The sequence below is a fragment of the Eubalaena glacialis genome, chromosome 9 (assembly GCF_028564815.1).
Source record: "Eubalaena glacialis isolate mEubGla1 chromosome 9, mEubGla1.1.hap2.+ XY, whole genome shotgun sequence".
Lineage (NCBI taxonomy): Eukaryota > Metazoa > Chordata > Mammalia > Artiodactyla > Balaenidae > Eubalaena > Eubalaena glacialis.
This window is the reverse complement of record NC_083724.1, coordinates 37877478-37903924: the sequence shown is the minus strand read 5'-3', so window position 1 is coordinate 37903924 and position 26447 is coordinate 37877478. Positions and strand designations below refer to the sequence as shown.

The 26447-nt window shown below is 54.2% G+C and overlaps 1 protein-coding gene across 4 annotated transcripts in view; it reads right to left on the bottom strand.

Moving 5' to 3' along the window:
- Positions 1-287: 287 nt before the first annotated feature.
- The window catches only part of TLN1 (talin 1), a 31911-nt gene continuing 5751 nt past the window's right edge, over positions 288-26447 (bottom strand). For 2 of the 4 annotated variants that reach the window (XM_061200269.1, XM_061200270.1), the window contains exons 2-58: positions 25751-25918; positions 25410-25507; positions 25016-25145; positions 24762-24914; positions 24355-24497; positions 24118-24245; positions 23333-23393; positions 22576-22680; positions 22090-22245; positions 21227-21328; positions 20984-21060; positions 20577-20757; positions 20289-20402; positions 20067-20175; positions 19669-19877; positions 19406-19504; positions 18943-18993; positions 18223-18390; positions 17738-18032; positions 17010-17176; positions 16017-16145; positions 15738-15854; positions 15521-15634; positions 15182-15316; positions 14891-15019; positions 14611-14713; positions 14265-14473; positions 13801-13920; positions 13400-13597; positions 13069-13208; positions 12790-12883; positions 12599-12688; positions 12362-12484; positions 10939-11082; positions 10289-10450; positions 9910-10050; positions 9635-9816; positions 9302-9434; positions 8983-9084; positions 8727-8897; positions 8492-8641; positions 8283-8384; positions 8084-8203; positions 7179-7325; positions 6842-7008; positions 6550-6733; positions 6334-6459; positions 6114-6230; positions 3186-3371; positions 2937-3044; positions 2307-2412; positions 1983-2107; positions 1755-1880; positions 1559-1621; positions 1266-1448; positions 987-1115; positions 288-857 (exon numbers count right to left, since the gene is read on the bottom strand). In XM_061200269.1, the coding sequence (XP_061056252.1) occupies positions 732-857; positions 987-1115; positions 1266-1448; positions 1559-1621; positions 1755-1880; positions 1983-2107; positions 2307-2412; positions 2937-3044; positions 3186-3371; positions 6114-6230; positions 6334-6459; positions 6550-6733; positions 6842-7008; positions 7179-7325; positions 8084-8203; positions 8283-8384; positions 8492-8641; positions 8727-8897; positions 8983-9084; positions 9302-9434; positions 9635-9816; positions 9910-10050; positions 10289-10450; positions 10939-11082; positions 12362-12484; positions 12599-12688; positions 12790-12883; positions 13069-13208; positions 13400-13597; positions 13801-13920; positions 14265-14473; positions 14611-14713; positions 14891-15019; positions 15182-15316; positions 15521-15634; positions 15738-15854; positions 16017-16145; positions 17010-17176; positions 17738-18032; positions 18223-18390; positions 18943-18993; positions 19406-19504; positions 19669-19877; positions 20067-20175; positions 20289-20402; positions 20577-20757; positions 20984-21060; positions 21227-21328; positions 22090-22245; positions 22576-22680; positions 23333-23393; positions 24118-24245; positions 24355-24497; positions 24762-24914; positions 25016-25145; positions 25410-25507; positions 25751-25880 (7677 nt within the window). In that variant the 5' untranslated portion in view covers positions 25881-25918 and the 3' untranslated portion in view covers positions 288-731. Of the gene's footprint in view, positions 858-986; positions 1116-1265; positions 1449-1558; positions 1622-1754; positions 1881-1982; positions 2108-2306; positions 2413-2936; positions 3045-3185; positions 3372-6113; positions 6231-6333; positions 6460-6549; positions 6734-6841; positions 7009-7178; positions 7326-8083; positions 8204-8282; positions 8385-8491; positions 8642-8726; positions 8898-8982; positions 9085-9301; positions 9435-9634; positions 9817-9909; positions 10051-10288; positions 10451-10938; positions 11083-12361; positions 12485-12598; positions 12689-12789; positions 12884-13068; positions 13209-13399; positions 13598-13800; positions 13921-14264; positions 14474-14610; positions 14714-14890; positions 15020-15181; positions 15317-15520; positions 15635-15737; positions 15855-16016; positions 16146-17009; positions 17177-17737; positions 18033-18222; positions 18391-18942; positions 18994-19405; positions 19505-19668; positions 19878-20066; positions 20176-20288; positions 20403-20576; positions 20758-20983; positions 21061-21226; positions 21329-22089; positions 22246-22575; positions 22681-23332; positions 23394-23884; positions 23994-24117; positions 24246-24354; positions 24498-24761; positions 24915-25015; positions 25146-25409; positions 25508-25750; positions 25919-26447 lie in introns of those variants that run through there. The other 2 variants (XM_061200271.1, XM_061200272.1) reach the window with 2 other exon arrangements.

Here is a 26447-nt window from a genome sequence, read left to right as displayed (position 1 = left end):
CCACAAAGAGCAGCGGCAGCTGCTGTCCCAGCAACAGAAGAATGACACTTGGTGAGGTGCAGGCGCTGGCCAGTGAGCTAGGGGACAACAGGAGTGCGACTCCTCGGGGACAGCTTCCTGACTAGGATGACTTCAGGGATCTGCGTGCAAGTAGGAGGAAGGGGCCTCGGGGCAGACTGCCGGTCTGCCCCCACTCCATTTCTGAGACAGATCAAGTGGGTACAGAACTGAATCCCACTCTCTCTGCCCTGCCCTGGGGGAACCTCCTCATGAAGCCAGGCAGAGGCTGCAGGCAGAATCACCTTTATTGGAGCATGACCTGTTGGGGGCTTGCACCCTCATGGCCCCCACAAGTAGCTGGGGGTGGGGCTCGCCAGTATCAAAAAGGAGGAGAAGAGCGGAGGCTGTGGGGACTGGCTGGAAGCTGCTGGCGGGGTGCAGCGGGCTGGGGCCCTGGCAGGTTCAGACTGAGGTACAGCAGCGTTAATAATACTCTTGGAGCGTTAATACTCTGGGGAGGGGCAGGCACTTAGGGGGCCCTAGGGCATGAAGGCACTTGGATCCGGGAAGGGACAGGGGATGTGCAGTGGGACTGGGCAGGGCCAGGCCCGGGGTTTGGCAGGCACTTCGGGCAGTGCTGGGGTGGCAGGCTGGGCCCGACAGCCCAGAAGGCTTTGGTGGTGGCAGGCACAGTCTCTGGGCTGGGTCTGCGTCGAACAGAAGCGACCGCCCTAGTGCTCATCTCGAAGCTCTGAAGGCAGGAACTTGTACTGCTGTTGCCGGATCTGTGCCAGCTTCTTCCGCGCCTCTTCCAGCTCTCGTTCCTTCCGAAGCATCTCTTCCTGGGCGGCAATGATCTGAGGGATGGAGATCAGGGACTCACGTCAGTGCGTGTGTGCGTTAGGGTTTAGGGTAGTTGGGACCGGCACGGGCACTGGGACCGCCCTGCTGACAGTGTCCCTCAGAGTGTCTGGGACAGAGCTTACCTGGGCAATGCCCCCGACCATCTTCTCCTTCACCACCACTGTCTCGTTCTCCTGCTCTTCAAAGGCTGCAGCCTTCTGTGCCGCCTTCACCAGGTTATCCGAGGCTCGTTTCACTGCGTTGCCGGCAGCCTGGGTAGAGAGAAGGCAGCATGAGTTGAGAACTCAGATAGGGTCCCAGCTGAGAGAGTCCCTCAACTCCCTCACAGAAAGCATGCCTTGGGGGTGACAGTTTAAAGCAGCACAGCTCAAGGTACAATGGGATGGGTCAAGGTTCCTCACCTGAAGCCGTTTCATTGCCTCAGAGTCCTGGTCAGCCTTGACCTTGCAGGCCACGAGGAGCTGGGCTGTGGAGGCAGCGACCTGCTTGGCTGATGAGATGAGCTTCTCCTGGCTGGCGTGGCCTTGGACAGCTGCATTGGCTGCCTCACACAGATTGTTGGTGGCTGCAGCCACCATCCGGGCCTGAAACAGGGAGATTAGATTACAATATGCCTCTTGCCCTGGTCCATCCCCTCTCCAGCCTTCTCAAGTCTCTGAAGCTCAGAGGGATGTAGGGGGAGTTATACACTCACGGCAGAAATGAGGCCCTGGGACCACTGCCCATCATCCAGTGCATTGGCTGGAATGGCGCCCACCTGTGGAGGAAGGCGGGAGCCTGCTTAGACCTGTGCTCTCCGCAGGTGCTAAGAGCCCCCCGGCTACAATGCAGGCAGGTGTGGACGGCAAAGCTGCTGCTGTCCCCTTTCTGCTGGCTATCCGAGTCCTTACCTTCCCTTGGGCCACCAGTTCCCTCTGGGCAGCGGATGCAGCCTTCACCAGGGCACTGGTGGCTGCTGCGATGGACTTGGCAGCTTCCAGTATCTGCTCCTCGAAGTTCAAGGACTCGTCCGCCTCCTGCAAAGAACAGACGAAGGTTGCAGAGAGAGATGCAAAGTAAGAGGGGGCTGAAGGTGCAGATGTTCTGAGGGTAGGGAAGAGGGAGCGAGCAGGACTGACCTTGGGTTTGGCCCGGGGCTTCAGCTGCTCCAGCTTTTTGGCTGCAGCCTCAATGGCAGCCGCAGCTCCCAGGAGCTCATTCTCAGCAATGACTGTGGGGTCCTCTGGGTCCACCCATTCTGTTCCTGGTGGGACGAAGTGGGAAAGGAAGAGGCTAAGGCAGAGCAGGGAGGTCAGGAGCACTGGGCAGCACAGTTACTAGCACCGGGGCCTTGGCATCTGTGAGGACCATGGGCAGAGGCCAGCTCCGAGCAGACTACAGGAAGTAGAGGTCTCCCCGGGACAAGGGTCTCCCTTCCCTCCCTGCCCCTGGTCGCCCCTCACCCTTCATGGCCTCAGCAGCCTGGATGAGCTCAGTGACTGAACCAGCCACACGCTTTGAGTGCCCCGTCAACTGCTGCTTCAGTTCTGGGCTGGGCTTCTGCAGGGTCTGGGGAAGACGGGGGCAGGGAGCAGGGAACATCAGATCTTAGCTTCTACCTTGACCTTTGAAAAAGGGCAGATCAAAACCCTCCCCACCCCGCCCCCATTCCTAGACCGCTCCACACCACAGCCTCAAACACCACACAGCCTATCCAGGTGGACTCCAGGCATCACACGGCACACACACGTGGTGAAGACAGTGGGGCTGTGTGTCACTCACCGGCTGACAAGGAACAAGGAGAATGATGAAATGAGAAGAAAGAAGAGATGATGAGGTAGAGGAGGAGAAGGTCAGGTGGGGAGAGAGAAGAAAACAAAAAGAGGAAGAGGTGAGTGGGAGAACCAAAGATGCTAAGACTGATGGGGCCCCAGTGGAAAGGAGACTTGGAAATAAGAACAGATTTGGGGAAGAGATGGTAGGGTTGGGGGGGAGATTTGAACAAAAAATTAGAGAGCGGGGTCTGAGGCCTGTGGGAAGGGAACTGTGTGTTCAGGGAGGCTGGTGTGAGGAGCAGACAACTCCCGCCTTACCAGCAGCACGTGGTCCAGCAGTTCCAGGTAGCCATTGGCACATTCCCGGCCATAGTGCAGGGCTCGAAGCCGCACATCAGGGGCCACTTCTGGGTGGTAGGCTGCTTCCTATACCACCGGGTAATATGTTAGCTTTAGGATCCTTTGGGAGCTCCCAGTCCCCCAAGTCCCTAGAGTTTCTCCCTACCATGTTCTGCCCTAAAGCTGCCTCACTGCCTCAAACTTCTGCCTCACCACCAGGATGTCTACCTTGCAAGCCCGAAGCATATCTGCGATTGCACGGCGACTTAGATTGGCTGTGGCAATGACATCCTCCTGGCGACAGGAGTTCCCAGCGGCAACAGCCTTGGCTGTTGCCATGGTGATACCCTTGGTCATGCGGATGAAATCTTCTGGGGTAGAGGTCTTGGCAGGTGGCTCTGGGGAACAGAAGACCTGTTGGGGGTAGAACAAGAAGAAAAATTCCACAGTGAGTGAGGCTGTAAGATAGCGCAGCAGTCATGTGATTGGTTTATTCATCCATGTGTTCACTCAACAAGCATTCACTGAATATTTATCATCGGTCAAGTGCTTGGAGACTTTCACACATTCACAGCTAATATAATAAAAGGCAGCTGGTCGTCATTTCTGACTGAAGTGATCAGGGAGAATTTATCTGTTTGAAATTAAAGAAGTACCTCTGAGCTGGGTTTTCATTCATAAACTAAAGAGAAGCCTTGACAGGGTGAGTGGTGAAGGTGGGCAAGGAGCTGGGTCTTAAGAAATATAGATAACAGGAGGGCATTTTAGGTAAGTGGTAGAGCATGAATAACCAGGACGTCAAGTGAGAGAGTATCAAGGAATGTTCTAGAATACACGGATGGAGGAGAAAAGATTGTTGGGGTCTTGAATATCAGAATAAGGAAGTTAGAATTTCACATAATATGTAAAAGTCATAAAAATATTTTGATGTATGTGTTCATCCAACAAATTACTAAAGATCAGCTAGGTGGCAGATTCTGTGTGAGGTGCTAGGAATGCAATGGGGGATAAGGTAGACAAGGTCCTTGTTCTCGTGGAGCTTACATTCTGGTTTTGAATACAGATTATACATAGGTAAACGAGCAGAGAAACTAGACTGTGAAGGAAAAAAAGAGGGTGCTGTGATGAGAAAGAAAAAGGAAGTCCTTTTTCAGAAAGGTGGTCAGGGAAGGCGAAAAAAAGAGGGTGCTGTGATGAGAAAGAAAAAGGAAGTCCTTTTTCAGAAAGGTGGTCAGGGAAGGCCTCAGAAGGAGGGGATGTTTAAGCTGAAGCCTAAAGGAGTAGAAGGAACCAGATGTTCAAAAAGCTGGAAGAAAGCAAGAGCAAGGGCCTGCAGTGGGTGGAGCTGAGAATGCAGTGGGCCTGGGGCCTGGAAGGGGAGGAGAGCAGGGGCCCTGGGGCCTGGGAGGCGATGGTAAGGAGAGTGGATTTTACCACAGATGCCAGGGCAGTCACTAAAGGGTTGTAAGCACTGAAGTGACATAACCTGATGTATATTTTTAAAAGATTATTCTGGGAATTCCCTGGCGGTCCAGTGGTTAGGACTTGGCGCTTCCACTGCCGTGGCCCCAGGTTCAATCCCTGGTCGGGGAACTAAGATCCCACAAGCTGCACGGCACGGCCTAAAAAAAAAAAAGATTATTCTGGCTACCGTGTAGAGAGGATGGACTGGAGGGGGTGAGTGGAGTGGGGAAGCAGGGAGATTAGACAGATGCTATCACATCAACACAGCTAAGGACCGATGATGGTTTGGACAAGGTGGTGGTAGCAGAGACGGGGCAAAGGGAAAATGAGATCTATCTGGAGGGAGCACTAAAAGAACTGCTGATGGGCTCAGATGTAGGAAACGAGAGAAAGATGTTAAAGCTGGGTTTCTGTCTTTAGGAACTGAGTTCTAAGAGGTGCCATTTACTGATATGGGAAAGATGAGGGAATGATCAGGTTTGGGAAGCAGAAAGTTAGGAATTTCAATTTAGCCATCTCTAAGGAGAGGTGAAAACAGAAGATGAGACAGACGAATTTAGAAGTTAGAAAGATGAGGGACTTCCATGGTGGTCCAGTGGTTAAGAATCCGCCTTCCAACGCAGGGGACACGGGTTCGATCCCTGGTCAGGGAACTAAGATCCCACATGCTGTGGGGCAACTAAACCGGCGCGCCACAACTCACAGAGAGCCCATGTGCTCTGAAGCCCGCAACGAAAGATCCCGCATGCCTCAACTAAGACCCAACGCAGCCAAATAAATAGATAAATATTAAAAAAAAAAAAAAAAAAGCTTAGAAAGATGAGTAGAAAAGATGAAAGTGATAGAGACTGAAGGCAGGGACACCAGGTAGAAAACTGGCACAGCAGTCAAAGTGAGGGAGAATGCTTCCAGTGGGCCTGGAGAGGAGGGATGAAAGGAAAAGAGAACAGAGGAGGGTGGCTGGCAGGACCTGGCGATGGCCTGGATATGGTGAGTAAGGCAGTGAAGTCAAAGATGACTGAGAGGGAACCTTCAGGACCAGGAGGCTGTTACCATCATTAGTGGGAAGCAGTACGTCAGGAAGAACAGCTGGTTGGGAGGCACTGCATCTCGGTGCTGATGTCAAACAGGCAGTTGAAAATAACTAAACTCAGAATTGAAATTCAACTTGTTAGAGAATGATAAAGAGAGTGGTTAAACTTGCCAAAGAAGAGGATAGAGTAAGAGGGCGATGTGTGCAGTTCTGGGAAGGCCTCTACGTTTACTAGGTTGAAGGTGATTCAATGACGACTATAGAAGAGACGTGGGAGGCAAGAGAAAAGCCAGTGTCAAGAAGGCCAAAGGAAGAAAGGCTTTCAAAGAGAGGCTTGCTAAGGGAGTCAACTGCTTTGGAAATGTCTGAAGAAGATGAAGGCCAAGAAGCGGCCACTGCATGTGGCAACTAAGAGGCCACTGGTGACCAGAGAAAGTGGGGGGATGAAAGGGAGGTGTCAAATGCTAGGGAGGAAATAGGTGAGGAAGGGGAAGACACGAGTGCAGCTCGTGTAAGAAGTCTGGCAACGAGCAGGAGACTGTGTATTTACATCTGTGTGTGTGTGTGTGTGTGTGTGTGTGTGTGTGTGGTGCAAGTTCACAATCTATCACGACCCTGCTCTCCGACCCAAGTCCCCGATGCCCCAGACTTGCACTCACCGCCAGTTCCTGCCGTATGTGCTCAGTGGTTGCCTCCAAGGCCCGTGTGCCTTTGGTGGCCTCATCCTCCACAGCTTTCACAGTCTTAAGCAGTGATGTCACATTGGTCACCATCACCTGGGGGCATCAGAGGAGGGAGGGAAGGAGGGATCATTTTAAGGAACAGGAGGAAGCACAATGATCCGCTCCCTCCCCAGAAGCAGCTCTCATTTCCTCCGACCTTGGCAGAGTTCTTGAGCTGCCACACGGCAGGGTCATCCCCAACTTTGCCAGCTGCAGCCTTTGTTGCACTGATGAGGTCTCCCAGGGCCTTGGCCACATCTTTCACTGCGTTGATCAGCACCACCTGTGTGGGAGAGCAGAGGCTCTGGTCTGTGGGAAGAAAAGGGGGAACAGGAAGTGGTTCTGGCCAGAATTAGGGGTGTGAGTTGGATACCTGGGTCTCTGGGTCCTCGGCTCCCAGGCTGGCTGCACCCAGCTTGACCACATCGGCGAGGCGGGTGATGGTGGCCACAGAGGACTGGGCAGCCTGTGCCAACTTCTCCTGGCTCCCAGCTGCATTCTGCACCAGGACCTTGGTGTCCTCCACCAGCACCTTTGCAGTCTTCAGAATGCCCTCTCTGGGGGAGGGTCCGGCCCAGTCAGCTCTTCTCAGACCTCCCCCGGCCCCTCCAGCCTCTGTGGCCCAAACCCCACCCTGCCTCCATGAGGCCCAGTGCCCTCCTCACCGGTGGTCAGCGAAAGTTTCAGCGCCCTCTCGATTGAGTGTGCCAGCGGTAGCAAACATGATGGTGGTGTCGAGGTCAGCAATGATGCCGGACACAGCACTGGCTGCCGTGATGCAGGCCTGGGTGCCACGATTCCCGGCCTGGAGCGCAGCCAGCACGTGGGAGACCTGGGGGAGGAGAGTCATGTGGCGACTGTGGCCGGTGCCCCGTGAAAGGGAAAGGTCACCGGTGTCTGAGAGAAGGGACAGAGGAGAGGGCTGGGAAGGCTGGAGGAGGATGGGAAAGGCTGCAGGGTTGGGGAGCCTGGCCCTCAGCCCGCGGGGATGAGCTCGGTCACCTTCTCAGAGACTCTCCGGGCACACTCTATGAGCTCCTTCTTGGTGTAGGCGTCACTGGGGCTGCACTGCAGGGCGCCTGCCTTGGTGACCAGAGCAGCACAGCCGTGTCCCAGTTCCTGAACCCGGTGCTTGATGTGGGCACCTATCTGTGAGCAGATGAAAAAGGGAGATGGATTTTACAAGAGGCGCTCAGGTACGTCCAGTGCGCTCAGAGGAGTCACTAAGGACCTAAGAAACCATGCACTGCAGACTAAGGAGGTAGTGAGAAAAAGCGCCCAGCACAGACTTGTCCTGTTTCATAGCCTTTAGTCAGGAGGTCACCTCCCACACATGGAAAATACTGGCTTGTGGGCACCAGCTGTGAGGACCTTGTTAAGCACAGTGAGGAGGAGGGGAGAAGCACTTCATGCTGGGGTATCTCAATCAGAGGCCATGGCTTACAATTTGGCCTGTGTGCGGTTGTGGAGGGGTTTGGGGTTGGGGATTAGGTGTGTCATGCTAAGATCCAATTACTTGCTTTCTTGGAAAGCCAGGAGCTTAGGGAAGGAAGCGCTTCAGGGCTTTACAACACGGAAGAACTAGGAAGGGAATACAGGCTTGCAGCACAGCAGAAAAGCAGCCACAGGCCCAGAGGAGGGTCAGCAGAGAAACAGCGGCAGACCAGGAAAGCTCTAGATCCTGGGCTGTCTCCTTTATGCCTGTGACCAAAGGCTTTGATGCTGTCCCTATGCAGAGCCCTGATCACTCTTTCGTGGAGTGGCCCTGAGGAGGAGTTCCCCTTTCTATGACAGATCAGAGGGGGCGAGGGTGGGACAGCCCCAGAGGCTGACATGATGGGACAAGGGGCATGCCTCTGGGGTTTTCTGTGAGGCGCTGGGGAAGGTCACAACTGCCTCCACATTACCTCTTCATTTTCAGCAGCCACAGCTGCAGGCTTGGCCTGTGAGGCCAGACGGCCATAGTCACTGGTCAGCTGGTTAGCGAGAGGGCCCAGCTCCTCAGGGCTGGTGTTTGACTTCGTTACCTGGAGACAGTGGAAGAAGTGAAGTTATGTCCAAACTCAACTTTCCAAGAGCAGTCCTCTTATTCTCTCCCAAACTCACCATCTCCTGAACGGTGACAGCAATGGCCTTGGCTGTCCGCACCATAGTTGTCTGGTAATCCACGAAGGAACCTTCTGGTTCACCCATTGGTCCTTCATCTAGCTAAGGGGAGAGAATGGGGGAAGGGGAAAGATTGCTGGTCTCTGCCACTGGGCTCAGGGACCCTGGTCCACAGTAGGCTCTGTCCATGGGCACCCCAAGACTCCAACCTGGTTGATGGCCTGGGTGATGGAGTCCACCATGCCGCCGACAACCCCGGCAGCACTGGCTGCCTCGTTGAGGGTGGCTGTCAGGTCCTCCACGGCCTCTGTCATCATCTGTACAGCCTCCTCCAGGGCTTCCTGGGTGTGAGCTGCTTGCTGTGGGGCAGAGTGAGTGAGCTGGGGCCCAGCTGTTCCTGCTTCTCTTACTATAGAAGCAGCCTCTCAACCCGGCCCTCAGTACCTTGGGGTTACCGCCAGCCTCCTTGGCCGTGTACAGCAACTGCAGGGCAGACTCAGCCAAGGTTTTGGTCTGGTCCAGGAGTGCCATCTGCTGAGGGTGACTCAGGGTCTTGGAGGCAGCACCCACTGCAGCCAAGGTGAGTGGCTCAAAGTACTGGGCCATCTGGGACACCTGAGGCAAGGGATTGGAATGGGTCAGCCGGGCCAGGTACCCTTGTTTACCCTATCCCGGTCTCCCCACGTGTCTCCCCAGGTACCTTGTGTCCCAGCTGGGAGGCTTCCGCCCGGGCAGCACTAGCCAGTGGCTCAATAAGATGGGAGATCTCCTGCACTGCAGTGAGCATCTGGGTATGCAAGGCCTGGGGAAGAAGCGAACTTTAGCTCTGACTGTGACCTGCAAAGGGACCCTCTAGTTGCACAGGACCCCACTCTTCCTTCCACATCCAACTAACTAACCCCCTTGGCATGTTCCATACCCTTGATGTTTCTATGAAGCCCATTCCCAGATCCCCCACCTTCCTCAAGCCTGCCATCGCTCCTCCCAGACACCTTTCATAGAACCCCCTTCTCCCTTACCTCTTGAGAGATTCCCTCACGGGGAGCAAGCTGCTGGCTGATTGCGGCAAGGGAAGCCTGGTCTAGGTCCCGCAGACAGCTGTTCAGAGCTGCAATGGCCGCCTCACACTCCAGTTGCCCTGGAGCCTTGTCCCTGCAGACACATCACAGGCTCCAACACCAAGAATGTCCCTTTAACATAAGGCTAGCCTGCCTTTCCCTGTATCCCCCAAATCTTGGACAACAGGTGTCCTCCAACACCATCCCATCTCATTGCACCTAAGTGCCCACCCCTCCATTCTGTCACAACGTATATCCCCCAGTCACACCGGTTCTCCAGCCCGCCCCCTGTACCTCATGCTTGTAATGAGCTTCTTGATGGAGTCTGAGACAGTACGGGAGTGGCCAGCCAGCACCGACCAGCGCGGGGGGTCCCGGGGATTGACTGCCAGGGCCCGGGCTGTCTGGATTAGGCCCCCAGCACTCTCCAACATTGTCTTGGCAGAGATCACAATGGGCTCCATGGCAGCCCGGCCCTGGGGAGAGGGGAAGCAGGGAGGTGAATCTCAAGACTCCTGGGAAGATGAGGCGGCAGACGGCCCATCCGTTCTGCCTTCACCCGGCCTCACCTCGGGGCTGATCTGGGCGGGAACGCTGGAGAACTCAGGGTTGGACGCAAAGGCACTCAGATTGTCCACAGCCTCCAGCAGCGGGGCCGTTGCTGCTCGGCACTGCGCACGGTTCTCCTCTGTGAAGGCCCCGTCCAGCGCCTGGAGAGGGAGTAATGGGGAGGCCCTCAGGATGGACTATAGACAAAGGCGGTGCAGCCCAGGTCTCCCTCCTGAGCTTAAAGGGTGTGGGGAGAGGCTGGTGATGACCAGCGTGGAAAGGAAAGGCCTTGGGCTCAGGCAGGTGGGATTTGGTAGAAAGCCTCAGGGAATGACAGGGGGTCAGGGGAGAGAAAACTGGATAGGTCAGGGAGAGGCTGAGAATTCAAACACCGGGAACCTTGATGGTCTTGACAAGATTGGCCGTGCTGTTGGCCACCTCCTTGGCCGATTGTACGAACTGGCGCTTGGCGGTAGGATTGGCAGTCCGGGCAGAAGCCAGGCGGCAACTGTTACACAGTGCAGACGTGTGTTTGGCCACAATGGTGGCTGCAGAGAGCACCTGAGGAGACAGAAACGTGGAAGAGCCACGATGAGGGCAGGAGGGAAGTGTCCACTCCAGGGAGCAGCCCCTTTAGCTTGGGGGATGTATAGCAATACCCTTGGAAGTCTAATTAGGAAAGACAAAGTCACCTGGAAAGTCAAGATCTGGGAGACAGAGAGATACCCAAAGATGAGCATGAGCAGGGTGTGGGGGAAAGGAAGATGAAAAGCCGACACACTAATGGAGAAATAGTAACAGGCTCTGTAGGAGAGTGAGCTCAAACATCCATAAAGAGGCGGTGAACTTGGCAGTAACTGAAGGAACAATGAGAAGCACGGCGGGAGAAGACAATGACCCAGAGATGCTGTGGGTGGGAGGTCAGAGCTGGGGCCCCAACCTCTCCTTCCCCACGTGTCCTGCATCTCCCTCTCCCCCCACGGGGCTGGTCTGTCCTGGCTCAGCAGCCTTTCTCAGGCTTGTCCATGGTGCCTGTCCCTTTGACTTACCTGGGCCTGGGTGCAGCCAGGCTCTCCCAAACTCTGACAGGCCATCTGAATTGCCTGGTTTGCTCGGGCAAACTGCGTGGGCTCCACCAGCCCTTGCTGTCCAGCTTGGCTATTGGGGTCAGAGACGCCAACCAGATATGCAGCCTGGGGAGAGAGAAGAGGTGGGGTGAGGAATAAGGAATATTCCTTAGGTGGGACTCGAATAGCGATAGTGGGGACAAAGGGGAGCAGGGGTAAGTTTAGTGGCCAGGGTTCTATGTGAGTGGAAGTATTAGCTACAGTTACACTATAAGAGGGAAAAAAACCTCTCCTGTTTTGTTAAATTTGTTCAAACATTTCAGAAGATTTAAAAAGTACAAAAAAAAAAGGAAAGACACACAATAAGGTTTTTATTAAAATTCTATGTGTATGTGTTTGTATGCTGGGTCTTAAGGTGAAAAGTACTGCTTACTGTAAGTGGCAGTAAAAAAAGTTTGAAAGCCACATACACACACACACAAAACCTCTTTTAGAGATAGTTGTAAAACTATAGAGGGTGTTAGGCTAATTAACACCTACGATACCTCCAAGCTTCAGAGATTTGGAAAGAGGGAAGGGATGGGTATAATGGTTGCCAAAATCTGTTTTTGCTTGGAAGACCATCATAAGGTTTGATCCTTACTTCACCCAACACATGGTAGCTTTGCTTTTTCCTCTTCATGCTTTTCCAGAAATAAGTCAAACCATATACAGCAGGCCACCCAACAGAACAGGACACAGGGAGGTAGGGAGATTGAAGGAGCAGGATGATAGGCCTTCAGGGAAACAGTCTGAGATGATGAGCTCTCAAGCCGGTTTGTTTTAAGGATTCATATATGAAAGCAAAATACTCTGAGCTAATAGGTCGTTTTACACTTCATAATGTAGAAAAGGCAAAGTTAAGTGATGACGCAAGTAACTGGAAATTTAGTCCCTGGTACTATTCTAATAAAGTAACAATTATGTGGGGACTTTCCAGGTGGTCCAGTGGTTAAGACTGCCACTGCAGGGAGCCCAGGTTCGATCCCTGGTCAGGGAACTAAGATCCCACATGCCCTGCGGCACACCCCCCTGCTCCGCGCCCCCCCAAAGTAATAATTATGTGAAAATAATTTGCATATGCTAATCAGCATATACCAAGAAAGCTGGGTCTGGAAACAGCCCAATGATTGGACAGTGTAACCATAACTCAAAGCACCAGGGCTCAGGGGTGACAGTGATCAGAATTGCTGGTGTTCTATGATTGCTGACAAATATCTCTACTTTAGGAGGGGGAAAGATCCCCAGTTTCCATACAGTTGGCTTTGCAAGCATAACTTTTTGACTTATCTGCAAGTGTGTCAGGCTGCGAGGAGGTGGGGTAGGGAAAGCAGGGGCATTCCAGGGACCATCTCAGGAGAATAACCTGTGCAGCTGCCTCGGTGAAGCCGCAGAGGGCCTTGGAGGCTGTGGCAATGGCCTCCCCAAACTCTGGCAGGTTTCCGTTCTTGGCATTTTGGGAGATGCCAGTCATGGCCTCACCCAGTACCTGAGGAACAGAGTGTGTCAGGAGAGTCAGAGCCTGTCCTCAGAGGGATAGAGCAGCCCCCGGTTAGTTCCATCTTCCTGTCCTCTGCCCTCCTGGGTTCCTGGGTGCACTTACCTTTGAGTTTTCCATGACACTGTCTAGGCAGCCAAAGTAGGACATGTCATTGATGGGCTGGACCGGGTTCTCTAGGAGTTCCCGGACCGTCTGTAGAGGGGGAGGGTGAAGTGAGATCCAAGATGCCCCCTTACCCTCCAACCAAGAACCCTTTCCTCAACCTCAACCCCATTTAGCCTGACAGAGCCCACCTCCAATTCCCGCAGGGCATTGTCACACTCTTTCTGGCCTGGCGCCTGCTGGGTGCACATGGTGATGAGCTGGTTGATGCTGTCCGTCACTGCCCTGGGAGGAAGAGAAAGTCAAGTGAATGGGTGCAAAGGTCATCATTTCTGCATCCTGTACGTGGAGGAAGTCTCTAGCCATTTCTCTTTTGCCTGGAACAACTCCTAAGCCAGGGACTTCTCATGAGATGTCCCCTCCCCAGTCTCTTTAACATTCTAGGGCTGGGTTTCCCAGCTCCTACGTACCGGGCAGCTGCAGCCAGCTGACTCTTGAGGTTGGGGGCTGCAGGGTCTGTGGACAGGGCTTTGGCGGCCAGAAGAAGTTTGCTTGAAGACATGGAGATGCCCTTCAAGTTGGACACAACCTGGGCGCGGTCCTCCTGGCTCTGTTGAAGGCAAGAAGGTCAACACATTGTCCAGCCCTTTCTTATCTGTCTCTAAAAGGGATCTTCTGTCCCAGACACTCAAGTACTGCTAGAGACTGGGGAGGGGAGTGAGCCAGGAGCAGGTGAGGACTCCGTGGTCACAGAGATGCCTCTGTTCTAACCCTTGAACAGGACCCAGTGCCTCTTCGTACCGGAGCCTGGCCTGCCATCTCCACACCAGCTTCCAGGAAGGTGCTGAAGTCCTGTCCGAATCGACCTGAGGCTCGAGCCAGGTCCTGAGGGGTTCCCCGAGAGGCCTGCACCAGTTCTGTGGCTGCCTGATTTAGCCCAGCAGCGGCTTCATTCAGCCGGCTCTGAGCTTCTTGAAAAGTCCCGGTGCTGGGGGGAAGCTGCAGGGTCAGAGACAAAATCAGATGCAAGAATGGGAAATGACGTGAGGGAGAGTCTGGTAAAGGAGCGCTGAGAGGTGGGCACAGAGCCTGGGGGCAATGAAAGGGGATACATCTGGGGAGTCAGGGTCAAGGAGAGGTCCAGAGGTAGAAGCTTGGAGTCCTTCATCCTCCCTGTGTTCCCCCCACACCCGTCCTCCTACCGAGTCACTCAGGAGTCGCTTGCTGGCATCTCCCACTGCTCTCAGGGCATTGTCCACATCTCGCTGACCAGGCAGGCAGCTGACGCAGCGGTTCAGGGCCTGGGTCACTGCTTTAGCCACCTGAGGTGGGAAAGGAGACACGGGTTGCCAAAATGGAAACAACTGGGAGATCCCCTCCTCCACCCATGGGAGACTCTGAAAGTGAAAGCAGAAAGGGGGTGTTTTAGCTGAACAGACTAGGGTATCACGTTAGGATATCAACTGATGGTGACCAAACTTCCCCAAATGTGGCTTTCAGCTAGGCCCCTGCCTCAGTCTAGCTAAGACACTTCTACTAAGACTGAGAAGGAAGGGCGGAATCCAGAGAGGAGCTGTGGTGTCGATGAGACTCTTCCCCCATCAGGGTAGGCCTTCTGATGGGATCTGGGGGAGAGGGAGGGAGTGGCCCTGTCCCAATACCTGACCTGCGCAAGCCGCTGCTGGCTCTCAGGGTCCCCTGGATGGCCAGCTGCCTTCTTCGCCTCCTCGATGAGGCTGCTGGCCTTGTCCAGTACATCACTGGCTGTGTCAAGCACAATGGCTTGCACCGCAGGATCTGATGTCAGGGCAGCTACGCCCCTGGCGGCTTGGGCCAGTGACCGCAGCCCACCTGCCACATCCCGAGCTGCGATACCTGGGGAAACAAGGAGAGAGGAAGGAGGGAAAAAGGCACCTTCACTGCCAGGCCCTGATGCCGGTGGCTTCCTCCGTCCAACTCCCATTCCCCTATCCTCCTCACCACACGCCCCATTCCCAGCCCTGTCCACGTACCTGCGTAATTCTCATTGCCCTGGGCAACCTCCCCCAGCAGCTGGGCGATGGCGGAGCTCACTGCTTTGGTGCTGTTGCCCAGGTCCTGGGCACACTTCTCCATCTAGGGATGAAGGGGGAGATTCAGGGGATCAGGTGCAGGAGGAACGGGGAAGAGGGAACCTGAGAAGCTATTCAGAGACAGCTGGCAGTTTGAATGAAGGTTCTGGGCAGCTCTGGGGCACGGGTGAGAAGGAAGACCTTAGGGTTTGAGTAAGAATGAGGTCTTTCGAATACCTACCGTCTCCCCAGGTAAGGGCTTAAGCTTGCCATCTCGAGCTGCTGCCTTCACTTCCTGCAGATCTCTCTCTAGATTCTGTACCACACTCAGAGCAGAATCCATCTCCAGAGGCCCACATGCTTCCTGAGCCTACAAAGATATGGGGGGCGTGGGGGTTGAGGTATAGGAGGTACACTGTGTCTCCCTCACACCTCAGGTCACACAATTACCCATTTTAGGATATTCTGAACAGATTCTCCATCATCCTAGGACTCCCCCCTCATCTTCCAAAAAGAGAGCCAGCTCCTATACCTTCTGGGCAGCGGTACGGAGTTCAGCCAGTGCGGTGCCAAGGTTTTTAGCACACTGACTCAGCTGCATGGCCGATGCCTGGTCCTGAACTGTTGGCACTGAGGCCTTCGCGGCTGCCACCATCTTCCCACCTGGCTGTTGGGGAACAGGTGGGCAGATGAAGTGTACCATACGCCCTCTGGGCTTGGGTACAGGGACTGATGACGGTCAGGATGTGGTGAGCACTGGGGCTCAGTACTGGGAGAGAGGCTATTGGCAGAGATTGAAATTGATTAAATATAAGGTCTTATTGAGGAGTGGGAAGGGTCTGGTCTGAGTGGTGAGCAGAAGGTGCCTTGCCTGCAGGAAGCTCTGGCTGGCAGCGATGAGGGCTAGCTGCGCACTGGGACTGTCAGGCTGGGCTTGGCTCCCTCGGACGCCCTGCACCAGCAGTGGAATCTGCTCTGCCACAGCCTGTAGGTGAAAATGTCATCAGAGTCACCTCTCCACAAGCTGGGGGAAAAGTCCCCCATCTCCCACGCCTCCTCCCGCCCCCAGGCGATTCCTGGCGTCTCACCTTGCAGCTCTGCATCAGCTGTGGCTGGGGGCCGGCAGAGGGCTTGGGGGTGGAGGCTGCATGTTGGGCCGCAGCGATGGTCTGTGTAGCTGAGGCTGCAGCCTGCTTGGCTGCGTGCTTTAAGGACAGAATAGTGAGGACGAGGCCCAGACATTCCTATACCCTGTCCCTGGCTTACCCTGCCCGTGCTATCCCCCAAGGAAACATCAGCGTCCCCGCACATCCCTCCCAGTTTCACTCCTCCCACAGCACCTACACTGGCTTGGTTCCCAGCCTCACCTCCAGGCGCTGCACCAGCTTTTTCTTGATGGCGTTCTGTGCGGCTGCGTTGGTCGCCATGCGGAGACCCTCAGCTGCCTCCCGCAGCCGCTGCTGCTGCTCCTCACTGTCAGGGTGGGCGGCTGCCCCCTGAGAGGTGGCCAGGGGACAGTTACCACCCTGCGTCCCTGTGGACCCGAAATAAGCTCTTCCCTGACCCCTCCAAACTCAGAGGTATTTTCCTGAAGTCATTTCTAACCACCCCCACTGAAAGGTAATCATAGTTGAGACGAGCTACCTCAGGCAGGCAAAAGGGGAGCCTAAAGGGGCTCTGGCTTCCGTCTGGGATGCTGAAATCCCTTCCTTAGGTAGAATTGTTTCTGCTTCCCCTCTCTGGGGAAGCGGCCATATTTCTTCCCCCCCTCCCCACAAAATACCACTAGCAAATGGGGGTGAGCAGGGCTCTCTGGGACAAGAAGGATGCCGTTTAGAGCAGGGATCTCAGGGATACCAAAGCAGGGGCCCTGGTTACTCCTGCAAAATGAAGAGCCCCAGAGCCCAGGGAGCCTGGGAATCTATTGGCTTCTTCCTGACAGTCCTCTGCACCCTTGTGTCCCTGTGTCCCACTGCCTTGTCTTTCTCTGTGCTGCTAGCAGCGGATCCCCTGGGACTGAATGCCCGCGTGCATTCACAGGAGACCAGGAAGCAGAGGGATCCAGGAAGCAGACAGGTGGTGGCAGCAAAGTAGGGCAAAGTAGGAACCGCAGGCCTTGGACTTAGAGGAAGAAAAAGGGTACAGTTTCCTGTCAGTCAGCAAGGACTCTGGGAGTCACACTGGCTGGAAGCCTGGCGCCATCCACTCACCGCCTAGGGGTGTATTTATTTCCTCAGTGCTCCTGTTATTTGTTCTCTTGTATCTTCTACTTTTCACCTCCCATAAATGAGGGTGACTATCTGGACCCTTCTACTTCCCTACAGGGCCCAGTCTGGGGGTCTGCACAGAAGGCTCTCTACCTTGGCAGCCTCCACCATCTTGGCTGTGGCATCGGCCAGGATCTTAGCGGCGCTTAAGAGCTTGCGGGAATTCTCCAGATCACTCTCCCCCTCGGCATCAGCCTTGATGGCATTGACCAAGTCAGAGGTGGCTTGGGCTAGGATGCGGGCCTGTCGCACCATCTCACCTGAGAGCGAAGGCACAGTCAGCGAAGGGAGCCAGAGACACTGAGAGGGTGTCGGGGTGGAGGAAAGTGGTGCAGACAAGGTAGGTAGGGCTTTTAGGGACAGTAAGGAGACACAAAAGTTCTTGAAGTGATTTCCCTGGAGTTACTGTTTCCTGGGTTTAGGATCTTGGAAAGCAACGGATTTCCTGGTGCGTTTTGATGGGGGGAGGGGCGGGGGGGGCAGTCTCCAACGGGTATTTTCCACAAGTAGTCTTGAGAGGATGAGACTCTTTGTGAAGGATTTTGGGGGTTAGGGAGCAGAATGGGGATGCTATCTCTTAATACCATTTTCCATCTATTTTTGTGTATACTTTGGTATGTTCTTTAAATACACCAAGGAAGGCAGAGCAGATATCATATTCCTGCTTTACAGATGGGGAACTGGAGATTTCAGAGATTAAACACCCAGCCCACTGTGCTGAGTCCTTGGTGGGGGGGGGGGTGATGGGTCTACAAGGGAATTTCCAGTGGACTCGGGGAGCCTCACTGGGATTCTCTGTTTTCCCAGGGGGCTGTCCTTACCAGCATCACCCATGGAGCTAAAGATGTTCTCGGTGACAGTGAGGATGGTGTCAGTGGCCTGGTCATAGCGGCCAGCAGGCCCAGCCCCTGTGGCGTGGGCCCTCACGTGCTGCAGCAGCTCATTCAGGGCCTGGGTGACAGCTGTAGCCGCTGCTCCCACTCCCCGCAATAGCTGCCCATCCTCTGTGGCGGCCTGGGAGGCGGACACACAGCCCTCCACGGCTTTGGCCACTAGTCGTCCGGCCTCCACCAGCTGCTCTTGGCAGACAGGGGAGCTGATAGTAGGAGCCACCACCTGTGGGCAAAGTGAGTGTCAGAGATGGAGGGGAGGGAAAGGAGTCGTGAGGTAGGGGTGTCTGTGGTGTTCACAATAGTTATTAGGTTGGGTAGCGAGGCCTTGGGGGCCAAAGAGATAAAATGAGAGGCTCTTGTGTGTGTGGCAGCATCACCACTAGGCACGGGCTGCAGCAACCTTTGGGGCTCACCTTGGTACAGGCCACCAGCTGGGAGGTGGACAGGGCACATTGCGTTGCTGCAGCAATAACCTGGGTCTGAAGCCCTGAGTCCTCTGTTCGCTGGGCCACACTCTTGGCCTTGAGGACCAAGGCAGCTGCAGCACTTGCCACGGCCTTGGCTAGTTGCATGAGCACCTCCTGTGAGAAAACGGCAGTCAGCATGGCCTGAGATCCAGCTTGGGATCCACGGACCCTTCTCAGAGGCATAAGCTGTTTCATTAGTCCCACCGACTCCAATCACAGAACAGTGTGTGCAGAAGCAACCAGAACCTACCCCAAGCCCCTGCCTCGAGCACCAAGTGGGACAGAACCCCCACCAAGGAACAAACCCACACCGAGAGAAACAGTGTCTACACCAAAGGGAGAAACGCATGAGGCGGATACACTCGGAAGGCAATGGGGAGGGAGGGTGGGCCGCACTGTTACAATGGGGTGGAGGGAGGGATCCCTCCCACCCGCAGCGTCTTTTCTCCATTTCTTCTCAATCTTGGTTGGAAGCAGTCACCCTGGAGTCTTGGGAACAAGTCCCTGTACTACCCTTCGGACCCCATTTTCTCAAGTCCTGCCTGTGCCGTGCCTCCCCAGCTCCCGTCATGTTCTGCTCCCCCAGGAGGCCAGGGGAGGGGGCAGAGCGAGTGTATGCGGCTCAGAGAGGACAAAGCTGGGAAGGCCCAGGCCAGAGGCCGTTACCGTGGGGGGATCGGGGGGAGATGGAACCCCAGCCCCTCTGGGCGCACAGATCTGCATGGGAAATCCAGGATGACAAGTCAGCTGAGGAGACGGGCATGGGGTGGGAAGGGGGAGCGAGAGGACAGCATCCTCCGGGTGTGTGGTCTAAAGGACTGGAAGTGGGGCTTCAAGATGCCCTCAAGTTGGGGTGAGGGCTACATGGGGAAGACCGGGAAAGATGACAGGCGGCCAAAAACATATCACCAATAAGGGCCAAGGGTGAACTAACAGGTTAAGTTTGGATTCAGGGGTTCTGAATTCTTATCCCCAAAAAAGGGACTGGGGGTTCCCAGTGTCATCCCTGGAAACAGAGGTTCAGGTTGGCTCTGAGGGGTCAATTTACAGTAGCAGGACTGGAGCTGGATTCAGGACCAGAGGTTGCCTCCTAGAAGCTGGGGTTCTGGGGCTTGGGTAAGTCACCAACCTGGAAGTGGGGGTCAGTATCACTTTCCCCAATTTGCTGCAACAGCTCCCCACTGGCCTGGCCCACGTTCCCAGCTGCTTGCAGCAGGTTCTGACGGGGCTGTGGAGAGTGAACACCGGTCAGAAGCTGCCTAATCCCTGCCCACATGTCCACGGGTCCTACACACCCATGGGTCTCACACTTCCATCCTGCAACCTGGACCGCCCCCTTCTCCTTGGGCTCAAACCCTCCCCTCTCCCTAGAGCCAACCCCTGGCCCCTGACCTCGGCACTGGCCGGCTGGGCACTGCGCAGCAGTTCTGACACCGCCCCCGCCAGGCCCTTTGCTGCCTGCAGCAGGGGCCGGCCACTGCCACCTTCGTCCTCCAGCAGGGCAGCCAGCAGCTTCACACCACGGGACATCTCCGTCAGGTTGGAGGAGATTGTGGTGACTGCACAGCCCACTGCGGTGTAGTCTGTCTCGGCAGGGTCCCCTGGCGGGAGAAGGAAGAAGAGGAGGCCAGTCACAGGCAGTTAGTCACACACACGTCCTGAGAGAGACGTACACACAAAATCCCCTCCGTGAGTCAAGGTGCAGTCACACGGAGCCAGTCACACTCATGCTTGCACGTGCTCACCCTCCCCTCCGCCACCGCACACAGAGGGCTGGGCATCCGGCCTACCTGCTGTCAGGTTCACCACGGAGGCAGTACCGGCTGTGATGGCGTCTACCTGGGAGTGGATTTCATGCTTTGATTCATCCATCTTGTTCTTACGCCAGGCCTTCGAGGCCTGAGAGGAAAGAGAAGAAAACCTCAGGATCTGCTCTGCTGCAGTTAACCCCAACCCTGTTCCTTGGAGTCCCAGCTTCAGCACCATCGGCTTCTCCTCCATCCCATACTCACAGCATCCTGGCCCAGAGGGGGCAGAGTGTCAAAGTCATCCAGAGTGGCCTGGGCAGCCTGCACAGCCTGCATGCTGGAGTTGATGGTTCCAGTGAGTGCCTGCTGGGCTGACGTCTATGAGACAAAGAGAGAAGTAACAGGGAACATTTAGAGGAGAGAGAAGGTAAAAGAGAGCCTGAGGCCGAGAAGGAGACAAATAGGGACATGGGAAAGACTGCCGAACTCCTGGCTTGGCCCAGCCAAGGGGGGCTAGGCCCGGAATCGCGGCGGCAGTGGGGGCACTCTTACCAAAGGAGGCATGTGTCCTCGGTGCATCTGGCCACTGGTAATCTGCTGCTGGGCAGGTGGCATGCTGCCCACCTGGAAATTTTCAGGACCAGAGGCTCCGGAGCGCATGATGGCAGGCAGGGCCACGGAGCCATGCTCCACCTTCCCCACCCGGTTACACTGCTGCTGAAGGACTGTTGACCTAGAGAGGGGACGTACGGGGAGCACTCCGAGGACCCCCTCCTCTCATCCCTTCCCACCCCGCTCTACCGCCTCCGCACGTCCTATGGTCTGGGCGGTGCATGAGGTCTCACCACAGCCTGCGACTGGTTAGAGGCATCCTAAGGATTCCCCACCTCCCACAGTCCTTGGGGTCATGCCTTGCCTTCCCTGCCCGAGGGATGGGGTCAGCCCAGTTCCCCTCGTACTTCTTGGGGGACACCGAGTCCTCCAGCATAGTAGACTCCTCGTCTCCCTCCAGCCCAAAGTGATCCTTGCTTTTTTTCTGTAGGGAGAAAAAAAGAACAAGAGTTAAAGAAGAGGGAAGTGGAAAAGGCAGCCTTCTCATTCTGCAGTCAGCCATCTTCCGGAACCTGGGTCCCCATTTCTAAAGGATCGGCTTGGGGACAAGGTAAGGGAGGAGAAGGAGGTGAGGGTCAGGCAGTGCTCACCTTCTTAAGGATGATATCGATGTAGCCAGCAATGAGCTGTGCGATCTGCTCCCCCTCGGTTGTCTGCACCGAGTAGTAGCCATCTTGGTAGTCCCCGAAATCCTAGGGGGACAAGGTGGGGACTCAGTGGGAAAGCCTGAATCCACCCAGGATGGGAAAGGGTGGGGCGGAAGCCCAACGTCGAGCTGATGAGGGGCGCTTCCCCACCCCGTGCCAACAGCCTCTAGGACAACAGCCTTTCTTCAAACTCCTATTTCATTTTCCTTGGAGGGAAATATTTTATTTCCGAGGAGTGCTCTTTATGCTGCATAGTTTCAAATGTGTGGCATTTAGGAAATCTCTCTTCTCTCACCCTGAATTGGGAGGACACATTTATCATTTACCATTAAATGACCATAGTTAAGGATTAGTACTAGTATCCAAAATAGAAAAACCACCTTTACTAATTTCCCTTCTCAGTGGGCCACTTCCTCAAGGTGGGATCAGTTTTCAGTTCATAATGCCAAAACATAAAGCTAGAGGAGAAAACTACTATAAGTAGCTGTTGCTGAAAGAGGGGAGGCTTATTTTTCTTTCTGTCACCTTTTTCTTCCCTCTCCCCAAGTTTCCTGTGATCTCAGCTTGCTGGTTACAGTTTTGTTCTGTTGATTTTAAAAAAATGTTTCATTTAAGCTTCCCTCATTCTCCAGGAGAGTTTCTCCTCTATTCTAATCTCCACGTTCCTGCAATAGTTCCAAAGTTTTCCTTTTTTCTGGAGTTGCATTCAGTGCACCTATCCCTGAGCAGGGGCGCGGGGGAGACCTCTGTGGCTGCCCCTTCTCTGAAAACTCCAAAGTCCTTTCTCCCCCGAGACCCCAGCTCACCAGGGTGAAGCTCTTGGGAGAGGCAGCCCAGCGTTTGATGTTGGTGAGGTTCCATTCCTGGATCACCTCTTTAGTCTTCTCGTCCACTCGCATCACACACTCCTTAGTGATGCCCAGAAGCCTGGGCACCAACTTATTTTTTCCTTTCATCTTTTCCTGTGGGGCAGAGGTTGTCATTGGTGTTATTGGTCAGGGGATCAGATCCAGACCACAGTGGGGTGCTGAGGTGGGCAGGAGAGCTAAACCAGGGTGTCTATGGATGGACCCGGGACAAGGCTATGTTAGGATAAAGGGAAAGGGAAGGAAAATGCAGAGTAAGGAGGGAAGTGATGGTGGAGAACTGACAAAGGGGCTAGTTTTCACAAGGAAGAGAATGGGATTCTTGGGGAACAACGGGAAATGTGACTGGGGGCAGGGTTAGAGACTCAGAGAGGAAAGGGTAAGAGTGGAAATAAGGGCAGGCAGAGAGAAGAATCCGTAACCCACCTTGACCAGGAAGAAGGAGACGCCGTACGTCTTGAGGGAACGGGCTAGCTTCACGTAGCGTACCTTGGCCTCGATCTCACTCATCTGTCCACAGTTCTTGTGTGCCTTCGAGTATGAAATGGGGAAACATTTAGCAAAATGTGGGGAGGAGGATATGGCAGATGAGGAGTTAAGTTGGGATGTGAACTATGATGGGAGAGCATTATGGCAACAGAGGAAAGGTTAGGGGATGCAGGCTATAAAAAATTAGAAGGTGAGGGGATGGGGCTGATAAAGGATATGCAGAAGTGATTATTCAAGAAGCCAGGGATACAGTTAAGGAACTTGCAGACATTCTGTAGAAGTGAATAGATGGTTAGGAAGTAGAAGGTCAAACACAAGGCCTTTTGGGCTGGGGATTCAAAGAGTGGGGATAACACCTTCCGTCTGTACGAAGATATATACTCTTCACAGTAATTTGGGCATACTATCTCGTTTGATTCCCCTATCAATCCTACTCAGGAAAGATAGTTATCCCATGTTAGAGGTAAAGAAAAGAAAACAAGATTACTGAACTGAGTTCCACAGCAGATGCAGTGTGCAGGTGGAGACCAGAAGCCCAGGTCTTCTGCTTTCTTGGTGCAGGAGGGGTGGGAGAACAGCTTGGAGGGTGGAAGCAGGGTAGGGGTGATGAGGAGGGGGCGGGGTCCATTTAGTCAGTAGGATTAAGCAGCAAAGCTCCCGGGTCATCCCAAACACTTTCCCCATCCCCATTCACCTGGAAGATCTTACGCTCTCCCTTCTGCTTCACATATTCCTTGGGCAGGAAGTCCTTCAGGCTACACCAGAAAAGGGAGGGTCAGCATGTAGTGGACAGCATCAGGGCTATGTGGGCCATGGACTGTGGGCCTAGGGTTGTAAGGAAATGTCTAGGAGAGTATTATCTTTGGGGAGAAGGAAGACTCAAGGGACTAGAGTCTGGATCGTCCCTGAAATCGAGATGACTTAGTACTAACTCTTGAATACAGCCTGTGTCCCTCCTTACAGGGAAAGAGACTAAGGGAACTTGAGTTGGAGGCTCATTCCTTCAGGAAAAGAGGGTCGAGAGCACAATTTTAGGGAAGCAAGAGCAGAAGCAGTTCACTAGAAGGATGACCATGCTGGTAAGAAGCTGAGAAAGCCACACCAAACTGTATATATTCTGAGAAATACCAGTGGATGAGACCTGTGAGACTTTTGAAATCTGATGTTCCCTGTGACGAAAATGTAGTTTCCCTCTGGCTATTGCAGTACAATTCTTCAGAGCATCTCAGAAAAGTTACGTGCTTACTTCAGAGGTAGGGGGCAGGGGCAGAGATTCTGGACTACATTTATATTCCACATGAGGCCAGGGAGGAGACAAATGGACGATGGAGGCTGCAAAGGTACCCATATGGGTCAGACCCTGGGACCTGAGAAGAGGAAATAGGGGAGAAGGTCTGGGATGGAGACAGGCCCATTGTGCCGGGGCCACAGTGGGAGGGAGTCCTGGGCCCTGACAGGGTATGGGATGAGGTCACTCACTCGAGGAAACCAGCCTTGTGCTTCTGCTCATTGTGGGGCCCAAACTGGATCTGGCACTGGAAGCCAGCGAACTCACAGGCCTTGTCAAAGGAGACAGGGTGGGAGCCATTCAGGATGTCATCTCGTGCCTGCAGAGCACAGCGAAAGGAGGCGAATGTTGTCTGGGGTACAGAGATACCCCCACTGCGCTTCTGCCTCTCTCCCTACCACCCCATGCCAGGCAAGTCCTCTCCCTACCTGCACATAGAGAAGGTTCAGCTGGACAGGGTCCCGGGAGTCCACATTCTGGTCTGAGTAGAAGAACTTCCTCCGGAGCAAAAGCGTCTCGTGCTCCTCCACTCCCTGTTCCCTCAGCGTCCGGCCATGGTCCAGCCAGTTCACTGGGACACAGAGAGTCCCCTCAATGTCAAGCCCCTAGAGCCCCTGTGCCATCTAATCTCTGGCTTTTTGTTTGTTTCTTCATTTCCTACTCTCTCTCACTAATACGTTAAGTTCCGTGAGTGTAGGACTCTGTTTTACTACAGATGCATCCCCAGTGTTTAAACAGTGCCTTGCAAAAGCAAGTATTCAGTAAGTAACACAGAAATGGCTGCCCCTGCCAACCTGCTTGTTTCGAATGCCCTCTTCTGTCCCTTTCTGCTTACGCTCGTCATCTGTGTGCAACTTCTGCTTTAGTTTCTCCATCTTCTTTTCATCTCGCAGCAGTGTCTTGTCCTTTCGTAAGGTCCCTGTCACCTCCTCCTTCTTCTCTTCCATGAGCTCTCGAACCAGTGAATATTCATCATGGTTGGTGATGCCTGGGGGAGGGGGTGGGTTGGCAGCATCCCAGGCACTGCAGCCAGGTCTTCCGGCAGAGCTGGGGCCTCCCCCTGAGCCTCCAGCCCCACGAGCCCCTTACCAATGCGGGCACAGATGGTCATGAGCATGTCAGTGACGGTCTTAGAGTCGTCCACCATGACAGTCTTCACAGTGCCATCCAGCATACGGATCTTCAAGGGCCTCTGTTTCTTCCTGTACTCCATGGTGTCCTATTGGGGCAGGAATAGGAGGCAGGGGCCCACTTTAAGCTAAAAGTATTACTTCCTTTTTAGGCAGCCAGAGGCAGGAGGAAAGTAGATTACTAAAAGGAAGACTATGGTGGCTCGCTCGAAAGCAGGGTATTATGACTGCCTGTAATAGAAAGAAAGCATGGGGGAGGTCAGAGACAACAGATGCGGGTGTTGAAAATAGGAAGCGGAAGGAGGGAAGTGATGGAAGAGGATATTGGTGGTCCTTGATGAAGTCATACTCACCCCATTTCGGAGCATGTAGTAATCCAAAGCTTTCCCAGCCTCCAGCCATATACCCTTTTTGGGGTCATCGTCTGACAGAAATAGCCCAAAGTCGCTGGCTAAAAGAGAGGATGGATCACCTCAGACTTATAAGGACCCCAATGTGGCTGAATGGCTGCACCATTGCCCCTTATTATTTTCTCAGTGATCCGGGGCCTAAAGGGGAGGGAGGGAACCAAGGAGCACAGACCTGAGCGATGAGAAGCCTTGGGGGACAACAAAGTCATCCCCCAAGGCCAAGAGCCTGGGAATGAGAAGGGACCAAGGACTCCCGCCCCAGCTATCTGGGTAGTCAGACTCACGAGGGCCAGACAGGGCCTCTGGGATCCGCTCACGGATGATGCGACAGGCGTCATACACCATGGTAGACGGCTCGAACTGCATTGTCTTCACCACATTCCCAATGCTGATCTTCAGCGAAAGTGCAACCATGGTGGCGGCTTCTCCTCTCCAGCCTGGCTATACCTGACCTGTGGCATCAGGGCATTAGAATACACCCTTGTTGGAGGAGAGGAGGCCCCCCAGATGGAGCCCCAGGAAAGGGAGTCACCAAAGCAGATAGCAGTGAAGTTGTTTTTGTTTTATTTAATAATTTCAAAGAATGAAAGATGAGTTACATCAGATGGATGTCTAAGGTGTCTAAGACATCTGAAGGAGAGGCTGGTCTGCTAGGTACAAAAGCAGGTCTGAAACGCAGTGTTACCCGAGGACACCCCCAGCACTGGAATCTGTGCCTCCCTTTTTTCTTCCAAGTGTTTCTCTCTTACCCTTGTCCCTGCTCACCTCCTTTCCCAGCCCCGCCTCTGCCCTGTTTTCATCCTTCCTGGTTCAGTCTTCTCTCTTTGTCTCTTACTATACCCTGCTGGCTTCATCCTGTCTGGAATTTTCAGAGCTCTGCCCTGACTCATCATATGATCTTCCCTCTCACAGCTTTAGCCTCCTCCTCTGCAGAATGAAGACGTTATATTAGATAATCCCCAAGGGCTCTTGAGACCTGCA